A 15,519-nucleotide genomic window follows, 5' to 3' on the forward strand; every position below is an offset into this window, starting at 1 on the left:
AACGCAGAGCCGTGAAAATAAATATTCTTTTTTTTTTTTTCACAAAAATTATTTTTTAGCCCCCAGTTTTGTATTTTCCCAAGGGTAACAGGAGAAATTGGACCCCAAAAGTTGTTGTCCAATTTGTCCTCAGTACGCTGATACCCCACATGTGGGAGGGGAACCACCGTTTGGGCGCATGGGAGGGCTCGGAAGGGAAGGAGCGCCGTTTGGAATGCAGACAGATGGATTGGTCTGCAGGCATCACATTGCATTTGCAGAGCCCTTGATATACCTAAACAGTAGAAACCCCCCACAAGTGACCCCATATTGGAAACTAGACACCCCAAGGAACTTATCTAGATGTGTTGTGAGAACTTTGAACCCCCAAGTGTTTCACTACAGTTTATAACGCAGAGCCGTGAAAATAAAAAATCATTTTTTTCCCACAAAAAGGGTTTTTTAGCCCCCCAAATTTTTATTTTCCCAAGGGTAACAAGAGAAATTGGACCCCAAAAGTAGTCAAATTTGTCCTGAGTACGCTGATACCCCACGTGTTGGGGTAAACCCCTGTTTGGGCGCATGGGAGAGCTCGGAAGGGAAGGAGCACTGTTTTACTTTTTCAACGCAGAATTGGCTGGAATTGAGATCGGACGCCATGTCGCGTTTGGAGAGCCCCTGATGTGCCTAAACAGTGGAAACCCCCAATTCTAACTGAAAACACACACCCCTAACCCTAATCCCAACCCTAACCACACCCCTAACCCGAACATGCCCCCAACCCTAATCCCAACCACACCTCTAACCCCAACCACATTCCTAACTCCAACCACACCCCTAACCCTAATCCCAACCCTAACCACATCCCTAAATCCAACACACCACTAACACTAATCCCAACTATAACCCTAACCACACCCCTAACCCTGACACACCCCTAACCCTAATCCCAAACGTAAATGTAATCCTAACCCTAACTTTAGCCCCAACCCTAACCCTAACTTTAGCCCCAACCCTAACTGTAGCCCTAGCCCCAACCCTAACTGTAGCCCTAGCCCCAACACTAACCCTAGCCACAACCCTAACCATAGCCCCAACCCTAGCCCCAACCCTAACCCTAGCCCCAACCCTAACCCTAGCCCCAACCCTAGCTCCAACCCTAACCCTAGCCCTAACCTTAATGGGAAAATGGAAATATATACATATTTTTAATTTTATTATTTTTCCCTAACTAAGGGGGTGATGAAGGGGAGTTTGATTTACTATTTATAGCTGTTTTTTTAGCAGATTTTTATGATAGCCACCTGTCACACACAAAAAGACGCTTTTTATTGCAAAAAATAGTTTTTGCGTCTCCACATTTTGAGAGCTATAATTTTTCCATCCTTTGGTGCACAGAGTCATGTGAGGTCTTGTTTTTTGCGGGATGAGTTGACGTTTTTATTGGTACCATTTTCGGGCATGTGACATATTTTGATTGCTTTTTATTCCGATTTTTGTGAGGCAGAATGAACAATAACCAGCTATTCAAGAATTTCTTTTTGGGGGGGGGGAGTTTATACTGTTCCGCGTTTCGTAAAATTGATAAAACAGTTTTATTCTTCGGGTTAGTACGATTACGGCGATACCTCATGTATATGATATACATACATTTTTTATGTTTTGGCGCTTTTATACGATAAAAACTATTTTATAAAAAAAAATAATTATTTTTGCATCGCTTTATTGTGAGGACTATAACTTCTTTATTTTTTTGCTGATGATGCTGTATGGTGGCTCGTTTTTTGAGGGAAAAGATGACGTTTTCAGCAGTACCATGGTTATTTATATCCGTTTTTTTGATCGCACGTTATTCCACTTTTTGTTTGGCAGTATGATAAAAAAGTGTTGTTTTTTGCCTCGTTTTTTTTTTTTACGGTGTTCACTGAAGGGGTTAACTAGTGGGACAGATTTATAGGTCGGGTCATTACGTATGCGGCGATACTAAATATGTGTACGTTTATTGTTTTTTTTTATTAAAATAAAGAAATGTATTTATGGGAACAATATATATATTTTTTGTTACACATCTGAATATTTTTTTTTTTACACTATAACATTGTTCCAGGGGGTGGGGCATCATGTTATAGGGTCAGATCGCTGATCTGACACTTTGCACAGCACTGTGTCATGTCAGAACAGCGATCTGACAGGCAGGGCTGCAGGCTTACCAGCGCCTGCTCTAAGCAGGCGCTGGTAGCCATCTCCCTGTAGGACCCGGAAGCAGCCCCATGGCCATTTTAGATCCGGGGCCTGCAGGGAAAAGGTAGGAGACCCTCGGAGCAATGCGAGCACATCGCGTTGCTCCGAGGGTCTCAGGGAAGCACGCAGGGAGCCCCCTCCCTGCGCGATGCTTCCCTATACTGCTGGAACACTGTGATTATGTTTGATAGCGGTGTTCCGGGGATTAATGTGCCAGGAGCGGTCCGTGACCGCTCCTGGCACATAGTGCCGGATGTCAGCTCCGAGCGCGGCAGATCGCATATGATGTACTATCCCGTCGGTGGTCATACGGGCCTCGGTGAGCCTTTATTCTATGTTTAGCGTTAGGACTGGCAAAATGTAAGGAGCCTTGACTTGGGTTGCCAGCTTACATATTGAGGCCCCAATATAAACTAATACCTTACATGCATTGATATGTGGGGGGGGGGGGGGTTTGCACTTTATCTTGCAGGGCGCAGTCGGACCAAGATGGCTCTGTAAACTGTTGGCCTCTATTCGCATAGCATGCATTTTTTAGCACTGGGCGGCCCGCCTGTATGTGCGTTAGCAATAGGCCGTAAACCAGATGCTTTGCATTGCCTGTGTGAACAATGCCACATACAGAATATTATCTCTTATCTTTTTGTGCACTAATACCAAACAGCCAACACTGGATTGAAAGTGGTTGTTTCATCGGTATTTTTGCACCTGTGTGTTTGCCATCATTAACCCCTTACCGGCATCGGACGTACTATACCGTCCGATGCCGGCTCCCCTGCTTTGATGCAGGGCTCCGCGGTGAGCCCGCACCAAAGCTGGGACATGTCAGCTGTTTTGAACAGCTGACATGTGCCCGTAATAGGCGCGGGCAGAATCGCGATCTGCCCGCACCTATTAACTAGTTAAATGCCGCTGTCAAACGCAGACAGCGGCATTTAACTACCGCTTCCGGCCGGGCGGACGGAAATGACGTCATCGCCGACCCCCGTCACATGATCGGGGGTTGGCGATGCTTGTGAATGGTAACCATAGAGGTCCTTGAGACCTCTATGGTTACTGATTGCCCGTCGCTGTGAGCGCCACCCTGTGGTCGGCGCTCACAGCACACGTGCAATTCTGCTACATAGCAGCGATCAGCAGATCGCTGCTATGTAGCAGAGCCGATCGTGCTATGCCTGCTTCTAGCCTCTCATGGAGGCTATTGAAGCATGGCAAAAGTTAAAAAAAAAAGTTTAAAAAAATGTGAAAAAAATAAAAAAAACATAAAAGTTTAAATCACCCCCCCTTTCGCCCCAATCAAAATAAATCAATAAAAAAAATATCAAATCTACGCATATTTGGTATTGCCGCGCTCAGAATCGCCCGATCTATCAATTAAAAAAAAGTATTAACCTGATCGCTAAACAGCGTAGCGGGAAAAAAATTCGAAACGCCAGAATTACGTTTTTTTGGTCGCCGCGACATTGCATTAAAATGCAATAACGGGCGATCAAAAGAACGTATCTGCACCGAAATGCTATCATTAAAAACGTCATCTCGGCACGCAAAAAATAAGCCCTCAACCGACCCCAGATGATGAAAAAGGGAGACGCTACGAGTATCGGAAAATGGCGCAATTTTTTTTTTTTAGTTTTTAGCAAAGTTTGGAATTTTTTTTCACCACTTAGATAAAAAATAACCTAGTCATGTTTGGTGTCTATGAACTCGTAATGACCTGGAGAATCATAATGGCAGGTCAGTTTTAGCATTTAGTGAACCTAGCAAAAAAGCCAAACAAAAAACCAATGTGGGATTGCACTTTTTTTGCAATTTCACCGCACTTGGAATTTTTTTCCCGTTTTCTAGTACACGACATGCTAAAACCAATGATGTCGTTCAAAAGTACAACTCGTCCCGCAAAAAATAAGCCCTCACATGGCCAAATTGACAGAAAAATAAATAAGTTATGGCTCTGGGAAGGAGGGGAGCGAAAAACGAACACGGAAAAACGAAAAATCCCCCGGTCATGAAGGGGTTAATCGGGTCCGCTGCACCCTGCAGTGCATTTGGTTGGAGGCTTCAGCAGGTAAACATCTCTGCTTTTTCTCTCTGTGACTTTTTTCAATTTTTGGGAGGATTTCTAAGTCCTCTTTTTGTGTCGGTGAGCTTTCATACGGGCCCACCCCACCTAGACGGGATAGTACGTCATATGTCAGAAAGGGGTTACCATACCCAGCCACTGGTAAACTTTACATTTTCCCAGAGAACACATGTAATAGGTTTGTATCTGCATTATATCTTCCTAGAAAATAAGCGATAGAAACTTCTTATTTACCATTTCCAGTAGGTACCGGACAGTCTCGATCTCACCAAAAGCAGAGGCCCACATTAAAGGAGTAAAGCCTCGCTCATCCGGACGGTTTAAAAATGTATCATCTGGATAGAAATCAAACAATTTATTAGGAAAGGAGTTTGTCCATATAAACTATACACGTGTGACTAGATTACACAGTTTACCTTTTTGCAGATATTCTTTTAATTGGGTTAACTCCCCCTGGGCTGCGAGTTGCTGTACAGACAGGGCTAGGGAGAGTCAACAGACATCATTAAAGGGGTTGTCCGGTCACAACATATTGATGACTTTAGCCATAGGCTACATCATGAATTGCCTGGTAGGGATGTAACAACTGGCACCGAACTGATCTGCCGTTATTTGCTCCGATGGCTGCCTGATGAAAACATGTGGAAAGAAGCAGCAAAGCCCAGCTACACTGAATATGCAGCGGCTGCTGCCGGGTACAGCACAACAGTTCCTTACAAGCTGTGTGCAGTACTCATCAGCAGCCATTGTGCACTTTATGCACTTTGCAGCTCCATTACACTTGGTTACGTCTTGTGGCTCCTGGAGCAAACAACAGCTGATTATGGGGGTGCTGGGTGTCTGACAGCTCTATCTGTTCATTAGAAATAGACACTGAAATATGATAGGGCATTCTGCACAAGGACTGCAAAATTTAAAGCATGTTATTTTAACCCCCTTTCTTTAACGAAAGTGCTTCATGGAAGTAATCCTTTCTAAGTGACCACCAGAAACTAGCTAATCTCAGCTGTAGCTGTCCACTATGTAGTAAACTGGAATCCATTTACAGCAGCACACCATCATATAGATGCTCAGACTTCTTTACAGGTTTAACTCACAAACTCGGTGATAATTGTAAGGTCTAATCAAGATATGGTTAGTTAAAAAGAAAGTCCTATTAAGGCCGGCGTCACACTCAGCGTATAAAAATACGGTCCGTAATTTACGGCCGTAATACACAGAAAAGTCCCCAAAATAGTGGTCCGTATCTCCTCCGTAGGCAGGGTGTGTCAGCGTATTTTGCACATGGCATACTCCGTATGTAATCCGTATGGCATCCGTACTGCGAGATTTTCTCACAGGCTTGCAAAACCGACATACGGACATACAATGGATCCATGTTCTCAAAAAATCATAAAAACATATATACTGTCTATATATATATATATATATATATATATATATATATATATATATATATATATATATATATATATATATATATATATATATATATATATATATATATCATTGAGACACACACAATATATATATATATATATATATATATAAAAATATTTACCTCAGCGCGATATAGCAGAAAGCCGGTAATTCAATTACCGGCTTTTGCTGTCTCCTTCCTAAACCCGACATGATATGAGACATGGTTTACATACAGTAAACCATCTCATATTCCCATTTTTTTGCATATTCCACACTACTAATGTTAGTAATAATAATAATAATAATAATAATCTTTATTTTTATATAACGCTAACATATTCCGCAGCGCTTTATAGTTTGCACACATTATCATCACTGTCCCTGTTGGGGCTCACAATCTAAATTCCCTATCAGTATGTCTTTGGAGTGTGTATGTGCAAAATTTGGGCGCTCTAGCTATTAAATTTAAGGGTTAAATGGCGGAAAAAATTGGCGTGGGCTCCCGCGCAATTTTCTCCGCCAGAGTAGTAAAGCCAGTGACTGAGGGTGACAGCCCTCTGCTGGATGTCCTTCGAGCGTGGGAAAAAAAAAAAATCAGACAAGTTCCCAGGCTCGAGTTCATATGAGGACAACCAGCAAAGGGTGCATCACCGCGAATGAAGGTAACTACAGGTCATTGACCTACTTTACCTTCATTCTCCGGGGTTTTACAGCCACGAGAACAGCTGCATTAGCAGAGCTCCTGGCTGTAAAATATTTTAACCCCTTCAGATGGATTTACATCGTGGGACATTACAGATCATCGGAAGGTATGTATATTGTTGGTTTATTATGTTTCCTTTGTTACAGAGCGAGGGTCTTCAGGTGGATTGAGAGAACAATAAAATATTCAAATAAACTGTGTGTTCATTTCATTAAAATAATTTTTAATAATGTGTGTGTTTCTATTAACCATTTCATGCTATTGGATTAATAATGGATAGGTGTCAGAATTGACGCTTCTCCATTATTAATGTGGCTTAATGTCACTTTACAATAGCAAGATGACATTAACCCTTCATTACCCCATATCCCACCGCTACACGGGAATGGGAAGAGAGTGGCCAAGTGCCAGAATAGGCGCATCTTCCAGATGTGCCTTTTCTGGGGTGGCTGGGGGCAGATGTTTTTAGCCAGGGGGGGGAGGGGGGGGCAAAAACCATGGACCCTCTCCAGGCTATTAATATCTGCCCTCAGTCACTGGCTTTACTACTCTGGCGGAGAAAATTGCGCGGGAGCCCACAGCAATTTTTTCCGCCATTTAACCCTTAAATTTAATAGCTAGAGTGCCCAAATTTTGCACATACACACTACTAACATTAGTAGTGTGGAATATGCAAAAAAAATGGGAATATGAGATGGTTTACTGTATGTAAACCATGTCTCATATCATGTCGGGTTTAGGAAGGAGACAGCAAAAGCCGGCAATTGAATTACCGGCTTTAAAGCTATGTAGCTCTGTATGAAATATTAATATATATACATATATGCGTCTCAATGACATATATATATATGTACATATATATATATATATATACCTATTCTGTGTACACATTTATTCTACCTATTCTATTGCAAGCTGTCAGTGTGATTTTACTGTACACCGCGCTGAATTGCCGGCTTTTCTCTCTAACACCGCTGCGTATTTCTCGCAAGTCACACTGCTGGTCCGTGTGTAATCCGTATTTTTCTGGCCCCCATAGACTTTCATTGCCGGATTTATTGCGCAATACGGTGACAAACGCAGCATGCTGCGATTTTCTACGGCCGTAGAAAGCCATATAATACTGATCAGTAAAATAGGAGCAGGGGCATAGAGAAGCATTGTACCGTATGCAATCCGTATTTTCAGCACCCCTCTTACGTCCGTAAAATACGGTAGTGCGACGCCGGCCTAATGCAGTAGATATTATATTAAGCATTTTGACTTCCTTTCCTTTGGGGTCCTTACCTACACAGTGGTTAGTGGTATAGAGGTGGTAAAGAGTTTAAGAAGGTTTTACATTTCTGATAAATGTAAATGACATTGATTAGATTGTGACGTAAAAGAATAAAACCCTTTGAATATAAAACATATAATTTACAGTTTTGATTATATGTAAACAGAAATCCAAATACTAAAGGGTTAATATTTACCAGTGTATGATCACAGCCAGCAGTGTTCTGACTGTGGGACTATAGCTAGCAGCAGCAAAATAATGGTTGTATCTCTTTCTGTATTGGTCTGCCATTTATTTCTATATTCTCCTGCAGTTTAGGAGTAGAAAAACAAGGCCGTTCATTTCCAAACATGGCTCCACAACTCTCCAAAGGCTGTGCGTGGTACTGCAACATAGCTCCATTCTGCACATTTGCGATAGTGCAGCTCAGCTCCATGGACGTGAATGCAGTTGAGCAGAAATTATAGGTACAATCCACAGACACTTGTGATGGTGGTTCTACAAGATAGCAGCCATGTTTTTCTAATCCGGTACAACCAGAAGAACAGTCTCTACCATGGGACAAATAAGCAGTAGATTTGTAACTCACAGTCCAAAGTTGCTGGTAATACAGATACCATGTTTCCTCGTTGCCTGTTGGTTAGGGTTGTGGAATATTTCAACGGGCCAACTATGAGGAAAGAACGCAGTATTCAGATCAAAGCTACACATATCAGGTTTAACATTTAAAAAACACCATTTCTGAGTATCTCCGAGAAGAGTCTTCAAATCCAATACCCAGTCTGCCATATTGGCTACATATTTTTCCAGATTCCCAGCTGATTTCCTCCAGTGTTATGTAAAGAATGGGTTCCGCATATAATTCCGTGGAAACACTCGCATGTCATGCTGATTTTGCTGCAGATTTCGGGCCACTGTAAAGAATGATCTGCACTTTGTGCTCACACACTAACGGTCCCTCATACACATCAGAGTACACCGATTGTGGCAGGATCGGCTAACCATCTAATGTGTGTGGGCCCGATCTTAATTGCCGCAGGAGCTATGCTGCTACCACAGATGTCTGACAGTAGCTTGTTCTCCTTTCTCCCAAACGTGCATGAATATGGGTTACAAGGAATAGATGTTAGGCAAGTGATCTTTCATCCGACAGCTAAGGGGTAAGAGAAACCTCCATTTAAATAATAGATATACTAATAATAATAATAATAATATATACAATTAAATAATATATACGAAACGCGATGGAACAATAAAGAACCATTTTGGGGAAAAAAGGGCTTCTCATTTACAGCCATGTGGTTTCATCCTCTCTACTAATTTAATATAGCTGCCCACCTCTGAACCTTGTCTAGATTACTTAATTTTACGTATAATCTGCCATGTACTTGCCCAATCTCCCAGTTTATCAAACAGATTTCTCACCCCATTCTTATGCCGTACATGTAGGAAGCAAAGCTTGCTATAACAAGAACCAATTCTCCATCATGCTTCTTTCCTCTTTCACTGTTGTCAGTAAGTGACTGCTGCAGCTAATCAGTGGCAACCATCACAGCTACAGCCGCTTATTGGCTGCAGCATCACCGCTGACAATGTCGGAAAAGAAGTAGAGGATAGTATTGGAGGAATGGGCCAACAGGATGGAAGTCAGGTAGGTGAACAGGTGAAGTTGTTCTTTTTAGGCCATGTTCACACATTCAGTATTTGGTCAGTATTTTACATCAGTATTTGTAGCTAAAACCAGGAGTGGGTGATACATGCAGAAGTGGTGCATATGTTTCTATTATACTTTTCCTCTATTTGTTCCACTCCTGGTTTTGGCTTACACATACTGATGTAAAATACTGACCAAATACTGACCGTGTTAACGTGGAATTATAGTAAGATTGGCCTATATATTCAGAATAAAAGAGAGGGTTGTTAACCCCCTTTAAAGTCTTTGTGTAACATCTTATACCCCCATACTAACGGCTAATGCTATCATCAGCGATTCTTCTGGAATGCATAAAGCATACTTAATTTCTTCAGGGTTTGCGATCCCAGTGTCAGTTTTTACCATCAGTGTTTCATGAGTGATTTTTCTTTTATTAAAAAAATAAATAAATGACAAAGCTTCTCCTATACATTACAATGTTAATCACACACAGCACACGGTACAATTCTCCATGTGTTGTGTTTGGTATTGCAGTTCAGTGCCCAGAATTGAATGCAGCTGAGCTGTATGACTTGACACATGCCCAGGCAAGACACTAATTCTAGAAATAAAGTAGACCCTTATTCCTAATCCTGAAAACCCTGGCATTATTTGTTGGCTTTTGGTCATGCATTGGTTAAACGTAGTACTCATAGTTTTTTATATGGGTCAATACCACCTGTTATATTTGCATATATTTGATACCATTTAGCTGGGTGGCCTCTTCCTCTGTGTCAGAGCCATTCTGGGAGTCCGGATAAAAATTTAGGATGACTATGCTCTCATCAATAGCCGGGCAGGATGCAGGATCTGCCATTGCTGGAAAAGAAGAGATTACACATTCCTTTCAGATTAAATTATTATACAGAGGATCTTACATTCCTTATAGATTACTGTAGAATATTATTATACAGGGGATTTCAATTCCTTATTTATATACAGACTAGCTGAAGAGCCCGGCGTTGCCTGGGCATAGTAAATATCTGTGGTTAGTTATAGCACCTCACGTCTCTTATTTTCCCATCAAACCTCTCATTTTCCCCATCACATCTTTCATTTTCCCCCTCACATCTGTCATTTTCTCCCTCACACCTCTCATTTTCCTTCTCACTCCTCTCATTCCCCCCTAACACTTGTCAGTTCGACCTCACATCTGTCATTTTCCGATCACTCCACTATTTTCCCTCACTCCTCTCATTTTGCACTCACACCTTTTCATTTTCACCTCACACCTCTCATTTTCACCTCAGTATATACAGGTTTGTCATCTCCTTTATATATAGTAATAATAATAATAATAATTTTTATTTATATAGCGCCAACATATTCCGCAGCGCTTTACAAATTATAGAGGGGACTTGTACAGACAATAGACATTACAGCATAACAGAAATACAGTTCAAAACAGATACCAGGAGGAATGAGGGCCCTGCTCGCAAGCTTACAGACTATGAGGAAAAGGGGAGACACGAGAGGTGGATGGTAACAATTGCTTTAGTTATTCGGACCAGCCATAGTGTAAGGCTCGGGTGTTCATGTAAAGCTGCATGAACCAGTTAACTGCCTAAGTATGTAGCAGTACAGACACAGAGGGCTATTAACTGCATAAAGTGAATGAGAACATGATGCGAGCAACCTGATTGTTTTTTGTTTTTGTTTTTTTTATAAATAGGCCACACAGGGATAGTTAGGTTAATGCATTGAGGCGGTAGGCCAGTCTGAACAAATGAGTTTTTAGGGTACGCTTAAAACTGTGGGGATTGGGGATTAATCGTATTAACCTAGGTAGTGCATTCCAAAGAATCGGCACAGCACGTGTAAAGTCTTGGAGACGGGAGTGGGAGGTTCTGATTATTGAGGATGCTAACCTGAGGTCATTAGCGGAGCGGAGGGCACGGGTAGGGTGGTAGACTGATACCAGGGAGGAGATGTAGGGTGGTGCTGAGCCATGGAGTGCTTTGTGGATGAGGGTAGTAGTTTTGTACTGGATTCTGGAGTGGATGGGTAGCCAGTGTAATGACTGGCACAAGGTAGAGGCATCGGTGTAACGGTAGTATACACCTGTATGTCATCTCCTGTATATAGTATATACCTGTATGTCATCTCCCCTGTATATAGTATATACCTGCTGTGTGTTGTCTCCCCTGTATATAGTATACACCTGTATGTCATCTCCCCTGTATATAGTATATACCTGCTGTGTGTCATCTCCCCTGTATATAATATATACCTGTATGTCATCTCCTCCTATATCTAGTATATACCTGTGTGTCATCCCCTCTTGTATATAGTATATACCTGTATGTCATCTCCTCCTGTATATAGTATGTACCTGTATGTCATCTCCTCCTCTATATAGTATATACCTGTGTGTCATCTCTCCTGTATATAGTATATACCTGTGTGTTATCTCCCCTGTACATAGTATATATCTGTATGTCATCTCCTCCTGTATTAGACCTCGTTCACACGTTATTTGGTCAGTATTTTAACCTCAGTATTTGTAAGCTAAATTGGCAGCCTGATAAATCCCCACCCAACAGGAAGCCCTCCCCCTGGCAGTATATATTAGCTCACACATACACATAATAGACAGGTCATGTGACTGACAGCTGGCGTATTTCCTATATGGTACATTTGTTGCTCTTGTAGTTTGTCTGCTTATTAATCAGATTTTTATTTTTGAAGGATAATACCAGGTTTGTGTGTGTTTTAGAGCGAGTTTCGTTTGTCAAGTTGTGTGTGTTGAGTTGCGTGTGGCGACATGCATGTGGCGACTTTTGTGAGATGAGTTTTGTGTGGCGACATGCGTGTAGCAACTTTTTGTATGTCGAGTTGCATGTGACAGGTTAGTGTAGCAAGTTGTGTGCAGCAAGTTTTGTGCATGGCGAGTTTTGCGCGTGGCAAGTTTTATGTGTGGTGCCTTTTGAGTATGTGCAAGTTTTGTTTGAGGCAACTTTTGCATGTGTTGCAACTTTTGTGCATTTGGCAATTTTTCCGCGGGTGCAAGTTTTGCGTGAGCCTAGTTTTGCATGTGGCGAGTTTTGAGCGGCGACTTTTGTGTTTCGACTTTTATGTGGCGAGGTTGGTGTATGTGTGAAGTGTGTGCTGAGGGTGGTATATGTGTTCAAGCACGTGGTAGTGTGTGGCGCATTTTGTGTGTGTGTTCATATCCTCATGTGTGGTGAGTATCCCATGTCGGGGCCCCACCTTAGCAACTGTACGGTATATACTCTTTGGCGCCATCGCTCTCATTCTTTAAGTCCCCTTGTTCACATCTGGCAGCTGTTAATTTGCCTCCAACACTTTTCATTTCACTTTTTTCCCATTATGTAGATAGGGGCAAAATTGTTTGGTGAATTGGAAAGCGCGGGGTTAAAATTTCACCTCACAACATAGCCTATGACGCTCTCGGGGTCCAGACGTGTGACTGTGCAAAATTTTGTGGCTGTATCTGCGACGGTGCAGATGCCAATCCAGGACATACACACACACACACACATTCAGCTTTATACTGTATATTAGATTGGGATAATTGTGGTACATTTCTGCGCTGCTGAATCAATAGAATTTCAGAATTATTAGTACATGTGGATTTTTTATTCTGCGCGTTTCAGAGATCAAGACTCCTTCATCAGGACACACCACCCTGTGTAAACTGTATTGACATGTTCCTGTGGTGATTGCTGATGAAGGAGTCTTGAACTCTGAAACACGTAGAATAATAAAGCCACATGTACTAATAATTCTGGAATTCTAGTGATTCAGCAGCGCAGAAATGTACCATAATTTTCCCAATCTGTATCGAGCGGCTGGTCCTTCCTGGACTTGTGGATCTACTGCAGCGAATCCTTTCAATGCTTCAACTTAGCTACATCTGGTGAGTGCAATCCTATGGATTAACCTTTTAACCTTCTCAGATAAGACACTATTTGCGCTCTTTCCTTCAACAGTTTTCATAGAATTCCTTATGTATGAGATTATTATTATACAGGAGCTCTTACCATATATCCACCTCTATGGTGTGGCTGGGGAGTCAAATATGCAGCCATAGTTTTTTTTTCTGTGTTGTGTGTTTGGAGAGGAGAGACTCCAGAGGAGGCTCCAGGAGGAGCTGAGGACTTTTGAGTGTTCCCTGTGGATGAATCTCGAAGGAAAAAGGACTCTATTGGACTTTAGCTTTTTGTTTTGCCATTAGGCCAGAAAGGCTACATTTACTTTGTTCAATCCTGCTATGGTTTATGCTGTGCTCTAATAAACCAGCAGGTGATTTACCACAAGAAGCATTCCTGTGTCACCTCTGCAAGCAGCTGAGTGCATCAACCCCTCAAAATGAGATTATTATTATTATTATTATTATTATTATTATTATTATTCAGGGATCTTATATTTCTTATATATGAGATTATTATCATACAGGGGACCTTACAATCCTTATATAGGAGATTATTATTATACAGGAGGAGATCTTACATTTGTTATATAGATTATTATTATACAGGGATCTTACATTCCTTATATAGGAGATTATTATTAAACAGGGGATCTTACATTCATTGTACAGTGAAGGAAATAATTATTTGATCCCTTGCTGATTTTGTAAGTTTGACCACTGACAAAGACATGAACAGTCTATAATTTTAATGGTAGGTTAAAAAGTCGCCATGGATAATGAAGCCGCGCGTCGCTAAAGAAGGAAGACGTGCAGCAGTGTGCAGCACCTGTGACGGTCGGAAGTCACTCTGCGTATCCATGGCAACGCGTCATGCATTGTGGGCAGCTGCGAAGCTCCCAGAGCTCTGTGCCGCCTCCTCTCTTCTAGCGTGCACTAGGCTGGAGCAAAGCATTGCGGGGGGAGGACAAGGTATGGGCTGTTATATACTACGTGGCCTGTGTTATATACTACATGGGCTGTTATATACTACGTGGGCTGTGTTATATACTACATGGGCTGTTATATACTACGTGGGCTGTGTTATATACTACGTGGGCTGTGTTATATACTACATGGGCTGTTGTATACTACGTGGGCTGTTATATACTACATGGGCCTTAATATACTACGTGGCTGTGTTATATACTACGTGGGCTGTTATATACTACATGGGCTGTTATATACTACGTGGCTGTGTTATATACTACGTGGCTGTGTTATATACTACGTGGCTGTGTTATATACTACGTGGGCTGTGTTATATACTACGTGGGCTGCGTTGCATACTACGTGGGCTGTGTTATATACTACGTGGGCTGTTATATACTACGTGTACTGTATTACAGTAAGTTTGAAAGGAATGCGACCCACCAGCTGAATTTTTTTTTTATGTGCGGCCCATTTACTCTGCCGAGTTTGAGACCCCTGAGTTAGACGCTCCTAATCTATTCGTTACCTGCAATAAAGACAGCTGTCTTACATAGTCACCTTTATAAAAGACTCCTGTCCACAGACTCAATTAATCAGTCAGACTCTAACAACTACAACTTGGACAAGACCAAAGAGCTTTATAAGGATGTCAGGGACAAGATCATAGACCTGCACAAAGCTGGAATGGACTACATATCCATAAGTAAGATGCTGGGTGAGAAGGAGACAACTGTTGGTGCAAAATCTCACCTCGTGGGGTATCCTTGATCATGAGGAAGGTGAGACATCAGCCTAAAACTACATGGGGGGAACTTGTTAATGATGTCAAGGCAGCTGGGACCACAGTCACCAAGAAAACAATTGGTAACACATTACGCCGTAAAGGTTTAAAATCCTGCAGCGCCCGCAAGGCCCCCACTGCTCAATAAGGCACATGTGCATGCCCATCTGAAGTTTGTCAATGAACATCTGGATGATTCTGGGAGTGATTGGGAGAATGTGCTGGGGTCAGATGAGACAAAAATTGAGGTCTCTGTCATTAACTCAACTCGCCTTGTTTGGAGGAAGAGAAATGCTGCCTATGACCCAAAGAACACCATCCCCAGTGTCAAGCATGGAGGTGGAAACATTGTTTTGAGGGTGTTTCTCTGCTAAGGGCACAGGTCTACTTCACATCAATGGGAGAATGGATGGAGGCATGTACCGTAAAATCCTGAGTGACAACCTCCTTCCCTCCACCAGGACATTAAAAATGGGTCAT

General features: G+C 42.0%; 1 protein-coding gene across 1 annotated transcript in view; it reads right to left on the reverse strand.

Annotated features, from left to right (window-relative positions):
- The window catches only part of RFXANK (regulatory factor X associated ankyrin containing protein), a 63,665-nt gene that overhangs the window by 33,894 nt on the left and 14,252 nt on the right, over window positions 1-15,519 (reverse strand). The window contains exons 2-5 of the mRNA XM_069767706.1: window positions 10,100-10,213; window positions 8,291-8,371; window positions 4,717-4,782; window positions 4,535-4,635 (exon numbers count right to left, since the gene is read on the reverse strand). Of these exons, the coding sequence (XP_069623807.1) occupies window positions 4,535-4,635; window positions 4,717-4,782; window positions 8,291-8,371; window positions 10,100-10,211 (360 nt within the window). The 5' untranslated portion in view covers window positions 10,212-10,213. The remainder of the gene's footprint in view (window positions 1-4,534; window positions 4,636-4,716; window positions 4,783-8,290; window positions 8,372-10,099; window positions 10,214-15,519) is intronic.

The sequence above is a fragment of the Ranitomeya imitator genome, chromosome 1, assembly GCF_032444005.1.
Source record: "Ranitomeya imitator isolate aRanImi1 chromosome 1, aRanImi1.pri, whole genome shotgun sequence".
Classification (NCBI taxonomy): domain Eukaryota; kingdom Metazoa; phylum Chordata; class Amphibia; order Anura; family Dendrobatidae; genus Ranitomeya; species Ranitomeya imitator.